At 39.5% G+C, this 19,001-nt stretch overlaps 1 protein-coding gene across 1 annotated transcript; it reads right to left on the bottom strand.

The window, feature by feature from the left end:
• Positions 1–9,380: 9,380 nt before the first annotated feature.
• Positions 9,381–18,608, bottom strand: LOC145335180 (uncharacterized). The gene is made up of 6 exons (XM_080180910.1): positions 18,526–18,608; positions 18,167–18,232; positions 17,953–18,029; positions 10,418–10,555; positions 9,866–9,986; positions 9,381–9,419 (listed from the first exon to the last, which is right to left on the bottom strand). The coding sequence occupies exons 2-6, from the start codon at positions 18,173–18,175 to the stop codon at positions 9,381–9,383; spliced, it is 384 nt and encodes a 127-aa protein (XP_080037036.1). The 5' UTR covers positions 18,176–18,232; positions 18,526–18,608.
• Positions 18,609–19,001: the final 393 nt, after the last annotated feature.

The following is a 19,001-nucleotide window of genomic DNA, read 5'->3' as shown; positions in this document are numbered from 1 at the left end:
TATTATATCCACTTTTCTACAAATATATAAAAATGTACAATTTTAGGATTAAAACATATTTTATTAGCTTGTGCCTTTGGCATCTTGGGCTAAAAAACTGGTTTATCTTAGAATTGTACATTTTTATATCCACGGAAAGCTGTTTAGAAATTAGAATATGATGTGGTAATTTATTTAGCCTAACTAGAATACTTTTGCTTTAGTTTGTGGACGTTACCAAATAAAGGAATAGTAACATGTCTTTCAATCAATTTTATATTTAATGTAAGTAGAAATTAAGATTAAATAAACAAGGATGACAACATTCATAAAAGTGAAGCTCCAAAGTTACATCAGTAGGACAAACTAACAAAAACACTTGTGCATAAACTTAGAGATTATTCAAAGAATTGTGTTCTAAAAGGAAGGCAATCTTCAGAACCCTTCCAGATGCATTACAAAATATAAATTTTTCTGTTTTCATTTTTAAATCTTTATTTTCAATCTTATTTTGCAAATCTACAATTTTATTTTTTTTATGTAGCCACTGAGTCTAAATGCTTTTGGAATAATGTTACAAAAACAAGGTTATTTTATCAGCTTAAAATATTTTACGTAAGTTTATCAATAAAAATATAAATTATAAACAAACACAATGAATATAACACAGAAAAAGATTAATTTATGGTAATTTTTATTTAGTGTAGACTTTATGTTTATGAACAATATGTTTTGGATTTTAAATATCCAAATATCTCTGAGGCTTTTTCTTGTTCTTTATCCTAAACATTTGATCCAAGAAGGTAAATGATTTTCATATAATTATCTAGGTATAAACTTATAATTCAATAAAATTACTGTAAGGAGATGTTTAACAATGAAAATAAGAATCTTTAAACAAAAATTCAGCCATTAATCATTAACCCTTTACAGTCGGGCCCCTTGCCACACCTTAATCGGTCGGGGGGGGGGGGGGGGGGTTATCTCAGTTCCTATTAGAGCTAGAGGGCTAAATTTTTTTGTGCAAGTCCCCTGTTTGATAATGAATTTCCGACCTTTTATAAGTCTAAGTCAATTTTCGCTTCCTTCACCCTTTTATTTAACAACCTTTGTTTTTAGGTCTTTTTTTATTTAAAAATTTCAAACGGCTGTAATTTTCTTATTTTTGAAGCTAGAAGAAAATTTTTTCCCAGGAAATGTTTATCTTTATGTAAATTTTACATTAGAAATATCAAAATATAAATTTCAGCGGCCGCAGCTGTACTTGGCAGCTGCCAGCCGCCGCAGTCGGCAGTTGGCTGGAAAACAGCAGTGGATCTTCATGAAATTTTAATACATTATGTAGACATGTAAGAAAAGCTTAAGTTTAAAATTTGAAGTCTCTAAGTCAAAAATTGCGGCCACAGGAGCCTTTTAAAGATTTCTGGAGACCTGGAGGATTAGGACCTGCAGGATCATACCTGGAACCTGAAAGTGACTTGAACACCTGTATTTCATATAAGGATGTACTACTAGAGGATTTTTTAGTATTTTGGTATGATAAAATGCTTTGTTTTAGTCAAAAAAATATTTTTGCTCTTTACCTGGATGACCCTGCCAGGTTTGCTCGCATCCTGTGCCCGCCAGGATAGAGATATTCAAAAAATTCTAACTCTCAGTTATGTGTCATACCCATACTTAAAAAGTCAAGCAGTTTGGGCTCTTTATCTTTCACACACAGAAAATGAGATAGAAAAAACCGGACCATTAAGGGTTAAAAGTATTTATTTCGATTACTTTCACTGTAGATAGTATTATTGACAGACAGATGGAAAAACAGTACATATTGAATATGCACACAAAATATAAATATTTACTAAAAGATTTAGGTTTATAGCTTAAATAGAAGTAAGTAAGTGAATATTAAGTTTCCCATGTAAACACTAAATGACTCTTAAAGTGCTACTACAGACCACAGGCAAAAAGTCTATAGAGTTGATGTACATAGGCCATAGGAATTTACATGAAAAAATTCAGCCATGCAGATAAAGAGACAGAAACATGAGTTGTAGAGTATCTTTGTGACTAAAAATCACTGTTAAACTAATTTTTCAAATATCTAAATTTAAATAAATTTCAGGTGAAAAAACCCTTTGCAATGTGTACATGATATTTTGTTGTCTGATGATAAGTAATTCTTATGTCAATTGGTTCTTTGCAAATGGAAATTATGCATTTAACTTTCCAAGGAAACACATTGTGCCAGTGATTATGGAAGGGTAAGTTTAGAGTAATAAGATATTGATAGATGTGTGAATAGTTATTTTCCACATTGTGTCAACAATTATTTTCAGTTTTGGATATTTATAAATAAAATCTATGCTTGATTAATTCCAGATTTGTAGGCCCCTAATGGCCTAAGGCACTGGCAAGCAAAAAAGGATTAATTTTAAGATTTGCAAAAAAATTGTGAATAGTTTATCTACAATAGATACATAAATTTTTATTATGGCTCAAAATCACTTTTTTTTACCTGAAATGGATGAATTTCAAATCCACACTGAAAATTATATTATAGTCTATCCCTGTACAAGATGTATTTGGAATTATTATAGCTTCATGGGATATTATGTTTACAAATAAGATTTTTTTCGTCATTAAAGAGACTTTTTAATAAAAAATATTCTCATCAGATTATCAAATCTTAACATCATCTCATTTATATAATCTAAAAGATAGGGCAAAACAGGCTCTTGTTTACTTTAAAAACTCGCCTACTTTATAATACAAATTTTAAATAATAAAGGTGCAATATTTCTTTATAAACAGTCTGATAAAAGTGTAATCTAAATATCCTAAATGAGTTATTTATTGTACAACACAATAAAAAGGGATATCATTATTTTAAATAACCTCTGAGATTCAACCCTTTGTAGACAGTTATGTACTTTTTTGTCAATATCTTAAAATTAGAATATATCTTTATTTCCTAATTACTATTATACTAAAACATGAATTAGCAATTTTATGTCATAAAATCAATCATTAACATTATTTGTTTTGACTCTATGTGACAAGTTAAATATCCCTAGAAACACTATAATAAACAAAAACGTTAAGATTTTCCTTGTTTTTTCATTTTTACCTCCCAAATTGCCGCAAAATCAAGGAATAAATCCTCAATATTTTTGTTAATAGGATGTTTTTGGTTGGTCAGTATAGTAAAAGGTGCTTAGAAAATGTTAAGATTTGATAATCAGATTCAGATGAGAAATTTTTACATTCACAATCCCTTTAAAAGACCAATAGCAAGTCTGAAAAAATGAAGATTGTGAATTTTAAAATTCCTAAGACTGGATAATTGAAAATAACTTTATTAATTCATACATTTACATATTTAATTGTTCTAGTAATACCACAATTGTTATGGAATATACAACTCCTCTTTTTCGAAAGGTAAAATTAGGAGATAAGAATTAGAAAATATATTCCACATCTAATCATGGTATTTAAAGCATATTGATTTTTTTTACTTTTTACAATACCTATTTCTAAATATCTTAATTTTCCTTAAAATAAATTTATTCGTTTGTATTTTAGTTTAGATTAATAAATTTTGCAATTATCACCTTTATCTTAACTATTGCAATGATTCATCTTAGAAATATGATCAAGCGTGAAAGGTAATTCAATATTTATATTTTTTAATTTTTTTATCATATTATTAGTTTCAAATACTATCAAATTTTTATTCTCAAATACAATCAATTAGAATATATTTTGAAGTTTATTTTTTACAAAATAGAAAATATTTAATTTATAATAATCTAATTTAGGAAATTGAAATTAAGTAGTTTGGGGAAATATACTGTTAAACAGCGGATGAATATTCTTACTTTAAGGTACGATAAAAATATAATTGTATATAAAAAATAATGTTTATTTTGCTGTATCTAAAATAATATATTCATATTATGATATAATTATAATTTATAATAGGTTTATCACAGTTTTGTAGTATTGTACATAATGGAATATGTTTCCAAATTATTCTGTTAATATAGTGATTTGTAATTTCTACCTTCTTCATCCATGAAGGGGAGAGATAAATTTCAAGTTTTGCCACGTGATCACAAATCGCCAGAATATTTAAATATTTATTTAAGCATAATATTATATATTATGAAAAAAAATGTCTTAGAATTATTTAATTTTCTAATTCTTAGGCAACTAACTGTTTATGTGTTTGAAATCATACTCTGGAGGTAAATTAAATTCAACATTTAAATGTAGAGTTATGTATATACATTTGAATCTTAATTGATTGGGATCTTTATTTTCTTTGCAGTTGAAATATCCCCTTTCAAAAAAGACTTTTTTTCAAACATGATGACCTAATATGGATTGTTAGGATGAATTAGTTTAATTTATTACAGTGTTTATTGAACAAGTGTACTATAAAAGAGTACATTATATTAGAGTAACATTTACCAATCTACCCAATGTATATTACTCTCGTTATCTGAAGCTGCTCTAGGCGAATTCGCTGGTTTATTTACTACTAGCAGCTTCGCCCCTAGCCTCTAGGTGATAAAAAAAATTAAGGTGAAATTCGTGAAAGGACCAGGGAAATCTTCAGCAAAAAAAAGGACCAAGGAAATCTTCAGAAAAAAAATGGGAGGGGGATTTTTTTATTTCTCGGGGGGTGGGGGGTGTTCACCCCCCAAGAAAATAGCCTAAAACCACCACAGGACCAGTAGGTATATACCCTGAAGAGTAGAATCCAATTGGTTCAGTGGTTACTGAGATCTAAAGCTTCAGACGGACGGACGGACAGACATCATTCTACTTTGTATTATAGATATAAGTTACGTCCCTCAAACCCTCTAGGAGCAAACCACTTCTCCCATATTTAATATTACTTTTTATAAGTTACAAATAAGGGGGTCAATTTTGTAAGGGAGATTTCTCTTGGGATTTTTAAAATAGTTCCCAGGACATATGAGAAGCTATATTTTAAGGAGAAACATATCAGTACAGCTGTTCAGCGAGAACCTTCGGTACAAACAAACAGACTCATGGACATCCTGTTACTTCTCTAAAAGGATAACAAACTAAGATGCCATAACAATAAAATTTTGTGATATTGTTTTGTCTTAGTTAATTAAATATTCTATTCCCTATAAACTTATTGTTTAGATATATACAGGAGGCTTTGATAGTGAAACTTTACTATGATAAAGAATCTGCAATAAAGTATGGTCCAATTGTTTGTGTGGGATACTTCTTAACTAAGGTAAAACATTTCCAAAAAGATTGTCTGGGGGAAAAGTTTTAAAGGGTAAAAAAACAATCTCATAAATATTAGTTTGAAATGGTCATAGTGGAATACTTATAAAATAAATGTATAACCCAAACAACTATCTGGATCCAGTCTTGAAGACCTTTTTATCTGCTAGCAAGCTGCTTTCTTCTTTGTTGTAGCGACTTAACTGTAATAATATTAACGACGCTATTGGCAGAAAGTCAAAGACCCAATTAAAAGACGGCACTGGGTACACTGGGTTAGGACATACATTTATTTAACCCCTTCCCCCTATATTGTTTTACTATAATACTTACTAGTGGCTACGCCCCTAGAGGCATCTATGGGCACCTAGGATGGGGAGGAGGGAGGGGTCACCCCCACGACTTTTAATTTAAGTTTTAAAAAGAAAAGTTTGAGGGGGAGTGGTTGGTTAATTTTCTAGGGGAGATGTCACCTGGGAGGATGGTGGTACCATCCCTGCAAATAGCTATAAACCTTCCCAGAACATATAAGAAGCTTGACTGTAAAGAGGAACCATATAAGTTCAGCAGTTAGCGAGATAATTCGGTTTTGTACAAACAGACAGACAGATAGACAACCGTTGCTTTATAATTATGATGACAAAACTCCTGAAAAAATGACAATTGAACTTTTATGTAATTTTATAAAAAGTTTAAAGAGCATTTAAAAGCAGCATTTTTTGCAGGAATTATGGTACAGCTGTCGCTTGTTGTACATGTTGCTAGACTGTTGGTATAATTATCCTCAACTTTTTTCCCAGGTAACTATTGGATCTGGTGTAGTACACAATATAATGTTCCTGGGATCGATTATCTCCTTTAATTTCTCGTATTCATTCGAATCCGGTGGATAGGAACCGGTTCTCATCCATACGAAAAAACTATGTTTAGCATTGTATAATAACCAGCTTTTTACGAATATAAAATGTACAATCATAATTGTACATTCTATATCCGCGGAAAGCCGTTTATAATACGATGCGAGAAATAACTATTATAAACTTTAAAGGCTGCTAGCTGCCAAACGGCTGAACGTAAATGTTTTGCCCACACAGCTTAAAAAGTGGTATTAATAGGCCTATAAATAGTCTAATATAGCCAAGATTCAATTATCTATTGGGAAAGATTTTCCTTCGCGCATTTATTGGCGCTTTCAGATAATTTTGTACTATTGAGTAAAAAACAGTCTTTTTTAAAAATCAGCCAAAAAAATTTCTCCCATAGCATTACAGACTGATTTACTGTATGACGGCCATACAGACAAAGTAAATTATAAAGTAGCTATTATACTAAAAATAACTAATATATCCTATTTTAGAGAAATGTAACTCCTGGAAAAAGTATTCTAAATGTGTTGCTCTCATTCTGCAAACTATTTCCAAATATAAAAACTTCCCATCTCTATAGATGAAACAGCTTAGAAAATGAAGAAAAATGTAAGAATATGTAATATTTGTATTAGAATTATTGTTTAATTTTTAAATCAAAGTTTAATAAATTAAACACAAAAAAATTTATCCAAAGAATTCACATTTCCTCCAAAGCGTTATTTACATAGAAATCTAATAACAGATTAGATTCACTACCAACTAATAAAGAAACACATCAGATATCTAAATTCTATAATTTTAATCACTTTAAAAAGAATTAATAATCATCTAAATTAATAATGTATAACCATAAGAAACCTACAATTTTTTTAACCACATTAGAAAATTATGAAAAAACATTGTAAATTCCATAGTTAGCGAAGCATCAAAAAAACCTTTATCTATTATACAAAGTAGTACAATGTCTGTCTGTCTGTCTGTCCGTCTGTCTGTCTGTCTGTCTGAAGCTTAAGATCTCAGTAACCACTGAACCGATTGGATTCTACTCTTCAGGGAATATACCTACTTGTCCTGTGATGATTTTAAGCTATTTTCTTGGGGGGGGGGGGACACCTCCAACCCCCCCCCAAAAAAAAAAAAATTCTTTTTAAAACTAAAATTAAAAAAGGGGGGTCGACTAACCCCCCCCCCAAAAAAAAAAAAATTTGATTTTCTGTATAGATTTAAATAACGTAAAAATAGATTGATCAAACCTCTAGGGGCAAAGCACCTAGAGGCTAGTGGCGAAGCCGCTACTAAAAATTTAAAGTGATAGAAATAACCAAAGTTGGCATACATTTTTTGATTTATTGTAAAATGTTTGACCAAGTAAATTATAAACTGAATTCTCATTGGTATAGGAAATCTTCAAAAAAAAATTACAGATGTCTATCTAGAATGGCAAACGAGAAAATCACATTTCTTCCATAGCATTTCAAACTGTTAGACTGAAGGACTGACGGACAGACATCCAAATGTAATTTTAAAGTAGTCACTTTTTTTGTGGTTTTTCTTTCCCACTTCCAATATATCGTATTTTTATGACGTCACACTAGACGCTGCGCATTTCCCAAATTTTTAGATGATTGTACATGTGGGAATAAGTTGTTGTGAATAAGCCACACCACAATGTCCACTACCTCTAGACAACTTCATGTAGCCTCCATCACCCCATCTAATAAACAAGGATGACAACATCAATAAGTAGCAAAGCACAAAAATATCTTGAATGGACAAACAGATAAGTGGGTCGAAAAGGGAAGGAAAAGTAAAAAGAATAATTAATAATCACGAAACCTTTCATTTATAAATTAAAATATTTAGATTAGCATGACTGACACACTACCAGACAAAGTATATGTATACTAGATGCTCTATGGCAATAGGTATCTTCACTGAGGAAATTAGCTGTTTATCTTAAATAGCAGTTGAGAAATCATATTGCCACCATAATAGTATGGATGGACTTATAGACTGATAAAGTAAGTTTTTAAGTATTTTTGCTGTTAAATGTATATATTATAAAATTGACAGAAAATTTTATAACACTTTTAGCACTTATTTGAAGGTAATATAAACTGCAACTATGATAATAAACGAGCGACTCTAGAGGCCTCTAGGGGTAATTCATCTCGAGAGGGTGGGGATACCCTACTCTAAAATAGTTAGTAACCTTCCCAGTACCCATGAGAAGCTTCATTGAAAAGGAAAAACCATATTTGTTCAGCAGTTAGCAAGATTCTTTGGTACAAGCAAACAAACAAACACCTGTTACTTTATTATAAGGAAATAAATTTAAGAGATAGCTAATTATTTTTATAATAATTATAATAATTGCTAAAATTTGATGGGACTCTCTTTTAAAGATTTTTAACCTATAAAATACCTACGTTGTTCCCCATGATTGTTTGATGAGTCAATAATCTTCTCCACCCTCTGTACCATATCCAACTACTAGTACAGAGTGGTTGGCTCTGTTACTAAAACATTCATTGTTAGTAGCATTTCAGCTCTATAAATCATTTGTCTGTTAGCCAGTCCGTCCATAATGATTTGGGGGGGAATGTAGATTTTAAAATAGGAAGCTAAAATAAAATTTATTTGGTCCTTTGGTTAACTTCAGAAGCCAAGGTTACTTTTTTTATACAAAAGGTTTGTTGTTTTAAGAAAAGATTTTTACAAATAATATAGCTTTCTATTTAGAATTAGCTGCAAAATGATAATTTTTGCATGTAAAATATTCACTAAAAACTCCGCCAATCGGTCTGTTGGTAATGCTATGAGAGTTTTTTATATCTTTACAGTGGAAACCAGGGGCGTCCAAGCTTTTTTATTGGGGGGGGGGGGGGTATTACCCCCCCCCTGAAATCTGTTGGCAGGGATAAATAATGTAAAAAGGTACCTACCTAATAAGGAAATACTATAAAATATTTAGTAGTAAAAATGCGCCAAATTTTTATTTGTTATATTGTTAGGGGGGGGGGAGGGAAATTAAAAATATTTTTTGGGGGATAATTACCCCCCTCCCCCTTGGACGTCCTTGGTGGAAACATAATTTTCTTGGTTTATTTTAGAGATTCCAATAATGAAATTCCATTCTTATCATGTGTAAGCAAAGCATCGTATTATTTTTTAAAGTCAAAGCAAGTTTTCTTGATATTTTGAAAATATTTTTTGCTATTCTGCTCATTGATTCTGTCATCCTTGTTTATATTGATGACTTACCTACAATCCACCTCCATAAGTGTACATTCCATTTGAGGTCTAAATAATTCTCATAAAGGACTCCAACCACTTTACTGAAGGGTGTAATAGAGGTTGACCCACTGAAGAATACATATTTTAATATATTTGTTGGAGGGTTGGGATAATTATTGTATTGGCTATTTCTCTTTGGAGGTTGCAAAAGAAATAAAACCTTCTCTAGACCTGTAAGAAAATTTACTTCTAGAAAATTGTTTGGTTTAGCCATTAGCAGGATCTATATATACTAAAAATTGCTTTAATAATTACCGGAATAGTCATTTATTTAAGGATACTTTTTCTGTGTAGGATGGAGATACCAACAGCTAGCTATAAAAGTACATAAAATGAGCTTTACTTTAAAGTAGAGCAATAGCAGACCAGTTTACAGTGAGATTTTTTCAGTACAGATAGTTATCCTGCTACTTATCTAAAAAAATTACATGGAATAGCAAATAAAAACTTACATAGACATTTGTTAGAACAGGTCCATGTTGAAGTAAGGCCATCATATTCTTCTCATCAGCATTATATTGGTTTTGTAAACCTGTCACCTTGGCTTTTGTGTACTTTCCATCATTATCAGGTCTGGTGAGAATAAAAGTTAAATAATCAATGGTTATGTTGTTTGAAAAGTTATCTTAAGTATAGGAATCTCAGCATATAGGTTTTAATGACAGAATGTCTGCTTTCTGTTGAGTTTGAGTCTGGACCACATCTAAACATACTAGAGACTATAAATTGTACCTACTGCAGCTATGTCTGGCACATGACCCTTATAGTGAGAATTGGGGAAATGCATAGGTCCAGACTTAACTCTTTATATATACTAATAAAACATCTAGACAAAGGTTGTGCAATCAAAGTATAATAGGGTTGGTTTTCTGTTAAATCTTAGTTAACTGAAGATCCTATGTTAAGCTTTAGAGTATTGAATCCCATTATAAGTGGCCTATTCTCTAGATATCAAAAGTGAATGATTAGCTATTCTCCAGTAGCTTAGCATAGATTAAACTCACCTACATTCTCCAATAATACCATCTTTACCAGAGGTGTAAGGATAAGAGAAGTCATAATGGTTGAGATAGTGAATACTGAAATCCAGAAATGCTTGGGGAAAGGCACCCTGACATCCATAGGTACTCCAGGATGCCCCACTGTAACAAAAATTCTGTTATTGATAAGTTTTCTTACTTTAAAAATTAGCATACATCATAATCACAGCGCTTGCCATGTAGTTTAAGTGTGGTATCCGCCGAGGATCAATGGCAGACACCGGAGTTCAATTAGATTACGGCAGTGTGACAGACGTGGACACCTTACTATAGAGAAGCTACGCTTCTCTAGCTTTCACTAGATAATGATCAACATCTACTTTCAGTTGTCACTTTATTGAAGGGTTAAGAGATACTGCAGATATATACAACAAACAATAATTACATGGATAGGAATAAATAATCATAACATAAAAGCATAAATAATACATATACAATGGTCAGTTTGGGCAATAATGATTCCCCCATCCCTGGAAAGGGTGGGGGAGAATTAAGAATACAGTTAACCATAATAAACATGACAGATTCAAATCATTAATTCTAAGCGTAGGGAGGGGGTCACTAGACCCCTTCCCCAGGACTCGGGGGAGGGCCATTGACCCTCCACCGAACCCCAGATCAGGGGTGCCATAGACATGGCTCACGGTTGCCGAATACCACAACTCTCCCCTCGGAAGGCTGGGAGATGGTTTCCCTACCAGACTTCCGACAGTGGTTGAGGCCTTCGGATCGCTCCTTAGGGCTAAAAATATATACAAACGATAATGATTCAATGGAATCCTAGTGGTGAGTATCTTCTTAGGGTTGATGGGCCCCCAATGTGGGATAGAAGGCAGAGGCTGCCTTGGGTTGGATACGTTGGTCAGCGCCGGCAGGTATCAGGTTTGGTGGTGGCACATTTGTTGCTGGGACGGTCAGCAGTGGGACCTGCGGGTTGTTGTTGGCAGCGGCTGGGGCACTGGCTGCCAGGTTGAGTGTCTGAGCAGCGGCCTGTCCTCCTGAGGGGCCGCGGGGCCTGCCAGAAGGCGGTCCTGGTCTACCTGGGCGGTCATGCCCGCTGTCCGTTGATTTCATAGACACCATTTCCTCGGCGGCTTCCCTGCCGATGGGAATGGCATCCCAGTCCACTGAAAAGTCCCGGGACTTGGCATGGTTGAGCCTGGCTCTAGCCATCGCCTTCTTATACAAGGCTGGGTGGTACAGGAACACTTGTGATATCGCATTCAGGGCTGCCCGGACTCCTCCTTGTGCTGCTGCCAGAGAAATGATGGTGAGGTCCCCCAGCAGTTTGAGGATCAGCAGCAGCAAGCACAAGATGGCGGCGCCATCTCCCCACTCGTGGATGGCTTGTCTAAATCCTGCCCAGACATCCAGGGCTGCCTCTCCTTCCTCCGCCAGTCGGTCAATGTTGTAGGACACTATCCCATGGTCTCCTGTGGCCGAACAGCTGCCTTGCTGAACGCAGGAGCCATAGGATAGGCCGGTCAGCATGGCACTCTTGTATGCTGGGAACGCCAGCAGTTGTTGCCAGTCGTTCAACTCAGCCTGCGAATACAAACCACCTGAACTGAAGTCATCTAAGGGGTCTGTCAACAACTGCTTAGGCGTATCCAGCGGGGGTGGCCTTTTCTTGGGAGCAGGGGTTAACTCTATCCAGCCTTCCTCTGCGTGCACAGTCAGGGGGTAGGTGGAGGAACAGGGAATCTTGGTGGCGTGCTCACTGTATACCCGCGTCACGGCGTCTACAAAACCTGTGGGCTCCACTGGCACTTTGTCCCAACACTCCTTGTGTTCGCGGACAACATACTTGTGCCTTTGGCAGGTCAGCTGCAGCAGGATGTCTCCCCTCAGTACCGAGAACGTGCTCCCCTGGACACGCACCGGGTGGGCCGGATCTAGTTGCTGGAGCTTCCAGCAGTTGGCCGCTACTTCTTCTGCTGCAGTGCTCCTCATGCGGGTTTCCAGGGTGAATCCAATATAACCTGCATGGATCTGTGCTTGGAGGGGAACGTCAACATCCCTGGCCGACACTCGGGGCAGCGCAGCCGCGGCTGGGTCAGCTGCCACAAACAGCGCTGGATGGTTGGTGGCATGGGCCTCGAAGTCGCAGTTCACAATTGAGGTGGGGCTGGTCATGTTGATGAAAAACTGGGCCTGATGGTCAACCAGATATGCATCCCTCACCAGGCTGGGCTGGAGGCTGCGGATCAGCCTCAAGGGGCAATCTCTTCCCAGGTGGTCCCACACGTAGGTTGCTTCCCCAGTGATACAGGACAGCTCTGAATGGGGACAATCGAGGGTCAGGTGGTCAGACTGGGACTCCACCCGTCCATCCTCCACCACATAGGTCTCCTCCTTGACCAGCAGCCGCCGCTCCTGGAGCACTAATTCATTGCGGTAGAGCTGGCCCTCAAAGTGGACGTCCTCCCCCTCGCAACCCACCCCCTCGGGGCTGTTGACGAGGGCGCCCACTACATCAACGGTGAAGAACAGGGGGTGGTTCAGCTGGAACGTCAGTGGCTGGGTCTTGCCTGGCAACGTGTATACTCGGTTCCTGGCCAGGTCTCGGCACGCTTCTGGGTCTATCTTGGTTGGCCTCATGAGGGTGGGGACCGAGGTCACCTTGAGGTGACCCCATACCCCACACCTGAATGTCCACTGGGACACGGTGAGCTGACAGCTGAACCCAGTGGTTTCCCTCACCTTGACTTGCTGCAGGACGTGGATGTCGTGGCCCAGGGGCACCTCCTGGTGTAGGGGCTCCGTGTCACACATCTTTTCTTTGTTGTAAGACGTGACATGGGTGGGGTTGGCACAGTCCCACCCCACCAGGACGTAGCTGGTTGTAGGCCACACGGCTGCCAGCAGGAGGCCCCACAGGACCATCCACCAATGGGAGAGGCTTCCAGGTAACCATCTTCCTCGTGCACGCGGCTGGGGATCTCCGGCTCTGGTCACGGCTGCTTCTTGGGGCTGGACACGGCTGGGCTGCTCCTGGCTAGACACAAATTTCCATTGAGCGTTATCTGTATGCGGCCGAGGCACCCCGATACCCTCCCCAATGACAGACTGGCAAGCGACTGGCACTTGCCTGGGTGTCGGCTCCCCTAGCCCTAAATGCTCCCTTCCCTGGTCCAAGGCATGCCCAGTGGCATGGGGCTGAAGTGCATGTGGCACAGGCTCGCCCTTACTCAATGCCCTCCCCTGCCCTAGGAACTCAGGTGCATGTGGCACAGGCAAGCCCTTATTTTCCCAATTTTCAATCTCCCCAGCCTCAAGTGCAGGGGGCACAGGCAAGGCTGGGTGTTTACAAGGTTTTGGATTCAATACATTTAACAAATTCAACTTATCCTGATGGTGAGCCGCTGGGTTCCCTTGGCTGGTAGAGAGCTCTGGATGGCATGTAGCTGGACTCTCCCTGCAGGCTGGTGGCGCTGGCTGGATTGTAGCTGGGCTCTCCCTGCAGGCTGGTGGCGCTGGCTGGCTGGGGGTGACGGGTGTCACCCCTTCCTCTGGGACCGCTGGCTCGTTCCAGGACTCAGGTCTCTCGGTGGCGGCGACGGTTGTCGCCCCAGACATCAGGTTGGAGGCTGGCTCGTTCCAGGATCCAGGTATCTCGGTGGCGGCGACGGTTGTCGCCCCAGGCACACGGTGGGAGGCGCTGGATAGCACCCCCCCCTCATCCCAGGTGGCGACGCCGGGTGGCGTCCCATACATCGATGCAGAGGTGCTGGCTAGCACCTCCTGCCTCTCTCGTTCAGCGGCTGCCAGGGCCTCCCCATACACCGTCTCAGGGACGCTGGGCAGCGCCCCTCCACTCTTGCTGGGTAGGCTCAGTCGGGCAGGTTCCATCATGTTGAGGCTGAAAGGCTGGGGCCTCAGCACCTCTGGCTCGGCTATGTTGTTGGGCTGTATCAGCTCTGGCCCCAGATGGTTAAGACTGAAGCCTAGGCCAACCCGGTTGGGTTCAGCCGCGCCGCCCAGTACGTTGATCCTAGCTGGGACAGTCCCGAACTGCGGCATCCCATCGGCTCGGTCCGCAGCTCTGGAGGCGGCTGCTTGCGGTGGTGGTGCTGGGGGCGCGCTCCCTTCCATATGGGCCACTCTGCTGGGCTTCCCTGGAGGGGCACCTTTGTCGGCGGTGCGCCTGCGGCTGGCTACCTGGGCCCAGTCAGCTCTACACTCGGCCGCCGTGTGGCCGTCATAGTGGCAACGCTCACACTTGGCAGAATGGTCACGGCGTGGCTGGGTGCGCCTCTCCTCTAGGCTAACTTCCACAGGCGTTGGACAGTCTCGAGCTCGGTGGCCTCTCCCCTGGCAGCGGTAGCAGCGGCCTGGAACCTTGTCATCTGGAGCGACCTTCCCCATCTGGTGGAGACCCGGAGCCAAGGAGCCAATCTCCATTGGCTCCGACTCGTCATATTGGGGCAACTGGATGCAGGCAGATCCAGTCAGCCCGTCGGTCGAGTCCACTAAGCACACACCTTCCTTCAGCTGCTTAGTAACCATGGTCACGGTGAACATGGCCTTGCGAGTGTACTCAGGTACACTCGCAATTTCATGGTTCATCATGAGGCGTTTTACATTGGCGTTACGAATTCCACGGTTTAATTCGTCCACCAACAATTCAAGATCCTCATGATTGTAGGCGTCCCTATACAAGGCGCACTTTGTTGATATGTACGCCTGTATAGGTTCTGTCGAGTGTTGCTTGTAGTCCCTAAACGCTTGTTTAAGCGTTTGGGACTCAAAAGCAGGGCGAAATAACAATTCACACTCGGTCTTGACCTGCTCGTAGGTCAAGGCTTGGCCTGCCTCGCCAAACAGATGGGACGCCATTTCCGCCGCTTGCCCTACCAATGACAGTAGTAGGGCGTTGCGGCGGTTGAGGGAATCATGAGGTGGCACGCGGTAAGCCGCCCATGACATCTCCAGTCGGCGGATATGTGCCGACCAGGACTGCTTGGGCGGCCCTCTATACTCCGGCAGATTGCTCAGCATCAGCTTGCGGTACTCGGCTGGGGCCGGCTGAGGGTCATCCTGGAGCCATCCTGGGGCTTGGTCACCTCCTGGGACTTGATGCTGGTCCATTAGGTCAACGGTGAAACGGCGGGCACAAAGCTATACAGGACTACAATGAATGGGTTGTCACTTGAGGCTTCCTAGCCTAACAGCCAACACTGTTTGTATCACTAGGTTGGGAGTTTTAGTTGCAAAGGTATAACTTAGCTGTACTTATCAATAGTTAGGTGTTGAGGTAGATAGATGTTGAGGGTCTGAACTGCTGTCAGGAACTGATTGGGTTTTCCCTTATCACACTAGAGCTAGGAGGAAGAAACTTGCAATTCTTTATTTGCTAAAAATACCCCTGTTAGATGCTATGGAGTAGCTCTGCTCTGGTGTGAAAGTGTGTGTGTGTGTGTGTGTGTGTGTGTGTGCGTGGAATCTTCTGTCCTTGTAACGCGCGTTCGCGCCGTCAAATCCGCGCACACGGGGAAAACGCGCTCTCACCCCTCAGCTCGCTCCCTCATTGGTCCGCTTCGTCCGTTGGATTTATGATGTTTTCCGCACTTTGTTGCGCTACCCGTGAATGGCGCTCTGTATATCCGATCGCTAGCTCCACACTACAGACGGACTTAGCCTAGTGTGGGTAGGAAGGGGGAAGCGCGTGAGGGGACGGGGGTAACTCCGTCCGTTCCCACTGTGAGGGAGGGGGTAACTGTGTGCTGGTGTAATGGGGCCTCTGCTTCTTAATCTTAGGCTTATCTGTTATATAACCCTGATTGTATTTGTCTTCAAATGGAGAGGGGCCCCCTCCCCTTCCCTTGGAATAAGGGGTGTATTTGTTATTGTGCTGTGGGCTTGAGATTGTTTTGATTATATTACATCTAACTTTTATTGCTGTCCTTATCACAATTGCATAACAGATTTGTTGACCAACTCTGTTCTATTTTTAGCTGTTATCACAATAAACAGTAATCCAAGCCTGTTCTATTCTTAGATTTATCACAACACAACAATTTGTTTGCCAAGCTTTGCTCATAAATCTATTGTTTGGTCATCACATTAGGGTGGTAATCCCTGCAAATGTGATATAATATCTGTCTTCTAGATGGGTGGCTGCGTTGTAGCTTCTCAGGATACTCGGGGTTGACGTAGTTTTTCTCTGTTCTGGTGCACTACACCCGTATGTTAGCTCGCAGCTTGCAGCTATGTGGCATGTTTCAGCCTATCGGCGGCAGGGAATGTCCCGTCCTGCTAGCGCCACTGGTTCGGATCCTGCTATTTCTTGCAGTAAAGTTGGCCTATTTTCAGCCGTCTACACGTATTTGGCTTGTTTCAGCCGGTCCGCAGGCCTGTTTCAGCCCTTTTGGCGCTCAATTCTCCGTTAGATATCAGCGCTGCTCGCGGTTATTCGTCAGATTTCGCTGTTTTGCTTCCACAACTGCCGGATGCAGAGTTAAACTTTGCTGTCCAGGGTGGGTAATTCAGGTTGCTTGCGTCAGTTTTGCCAGATTCACTGCTGGGAGTACCTTAGCCTCAGATGCGCGTCTGCTCTACACTTGTGGTTCGCCGTAATCTCACACAGCTGTCACCAAAGTTGTGGTATCCGCCGAGGATCAATGGCAGACACCGGAGTTCAATTAGATTACGGCAGTGTGACAGACGTGGACACCTTACTATAGAGAAGCTACGCTTCTCTAGCTTTCACTAGATAATGATCAACATCTACTTTCAGTTGTCACTTTATTGAAGGGTTAAGAGATACTGCAGATATATACAACAAACAATAATTACATGGATAGGAATAAATAATCATAACATAAAAGCATAAATAATACATATACAATGGTCAGTTTGGGCAATAATGATTCCCCCATCCCTGGAAAGGGTGGGGGAGAATTAAGAATACAGTTAACCATAATAAACATGACAGATTCAAATCATTAATTCTAAGCGTAGGGAGGGGGTCACTAGACCCCTTCCCCAGGACTCGGGGGAGGGCCATTGACCCTCCACCGAACCCCAGATCAGGGGTGCCATAGACATGGCTCACGGTTGCCGAATACCACATAAGATTTAAAAGATTAGGCAATTAATAGGTTGTTGTTTTATGTTGCTTTGCCCCTAGTCTCTAGGTAAGGGGAAGTCAACCCTCCTATATAGAATTTGTTAAAAAAAAATAGGCACTGCTACATACTAACTACTGCTAAAGCCAACTGCTCCTAAAAAAAAGGAGTTTGGGATTTTTGTTTGATTTTTGGAGGTTGGGGGTGTCCCACCCCCCAAGAAAATAGCCTAAAACCACCACAGGACCAGTAGGTAAATTCCCTGAAGAGTAGAATCCAATTGGTTCAATGCTTACCGAGATTTTAAGGGACGGACGGACGAACAGACATCAAGCTACTTTGTGTTATATTTAGATAGCACATCACAGTGGTTTCTTTTTTTAAATCACAAGATATTTGACTAAAAAATGTATTGATTAAAAGACTTACTCAGGATCTACATATTCATAGCCATAAGCACAGTCAAGCAAATGTTGGTCAGATAAAACAGCGTCAGTATCATTGTTCTAAAAAATAAGATTGAGAATTATAATATGATACTCCTCAAGCTAGTTTTATTAAAAATAATAATCATTTGATCACTTACTTATGTGGTCCAATTTTTTAAACAAGGTTCAAGAAAAAATAGTATTGTATCACTTACCAGTATCATGAAGCAAGATTCAATAGTGCCAGAAGCAGCTAAACAGGGGGAGCTACCACAGTAACCCTGACAATTTGAATATGTATTGCATTAGAAAATAAAAAATTCTATTTAAGATTATATTCCTGGACCAAGCTGACAAAATTAGGATAAATTCTATGTCTTTTTTTTGTGAACAATGGTCAATTTTATAAAAAGATACATCTTTTAATCCAATAGAAATGAATCTAAGTATAGCAATTCTTGATTGACAATTAATTAAATTAATAATCAGTAAATTTTTTGACAGTTCAGAAGAGGTTTCTTATAACAGATAATGTTATAATTAGACATAAAGGATATATTGTCAATTACTTTACCTGGTTTTTGATTGGGCTAACCTTGCCAGCAGTGACCCAATTTAACTCCTGAGGTAATTCTCCCTAAAAATTAGTAAAGTTTAATATTTCTTTTAGATATATAATATAATTGAAGATTTCCAATTTTATTATCAAATCAAAAATTTTAGATGAATGTTTTATAATAATGAACCAATAATATTATTTCCATAATGTCTCAGAATCTGATCGACTTCTGCTACAGCAAAAAAATCTAATTTCTTAACTATTTATAAAGAACTTTTAACAATTTTTTTTTTAAATCATTACATAGGTACATAGCGACCGGAGCCTTGGTCTACTAAGAGGTATTAAAACTGGGATTATTCCTAATCTTTTATATTTTACTATCCATGGAAGACTGTCTATAATGAAATATGATAAATCCCTGTTTTGTAATCTTCTCATTAATCTCAGGTAACAGGGTATCCCTTTTGTTTTGATCCATGGGGGGTATA

The sequence above is a fragment of the Acartia tonsa genome, chromosome 13, assembly GCF_053477335.1.
Source record: "Acartia tonsa isolate MP-2025a chromosome 13, ASM5347733v1, whole genome shotgun sequence".
In the NCBI taxonomy this organism is placed as follows: domain Eukaryota; kingdom Metazoa; phylum Arthropoda; class Copepoda; order Calanoida; family Acartiidae; genus Acartia; species Acartia tonsa.
This window is presented reverse-complemented; position numbering and strand designations above follow the sequence as displayed.

Excerpts from the sequence above, each read along its gene's own strand:
- LOC145335180 (XM_080180910.1), bottom strand. Across the intron at positions 10,556-17,952 it reads TATGAATATGTAGATCCTGA|TGGGGCATCCTGGAGTACCT; the intron begins GTAAGTCTTTTA and ends TTTTTGTTACAG. Across the intron at positions 9,987-10,417 it reads GGTATTATTGGAGAATGTAG|ACCTGATAATGATGGAAAGT; the intron begins GTGAGTTTAATC and ends TATTCTCACCAG.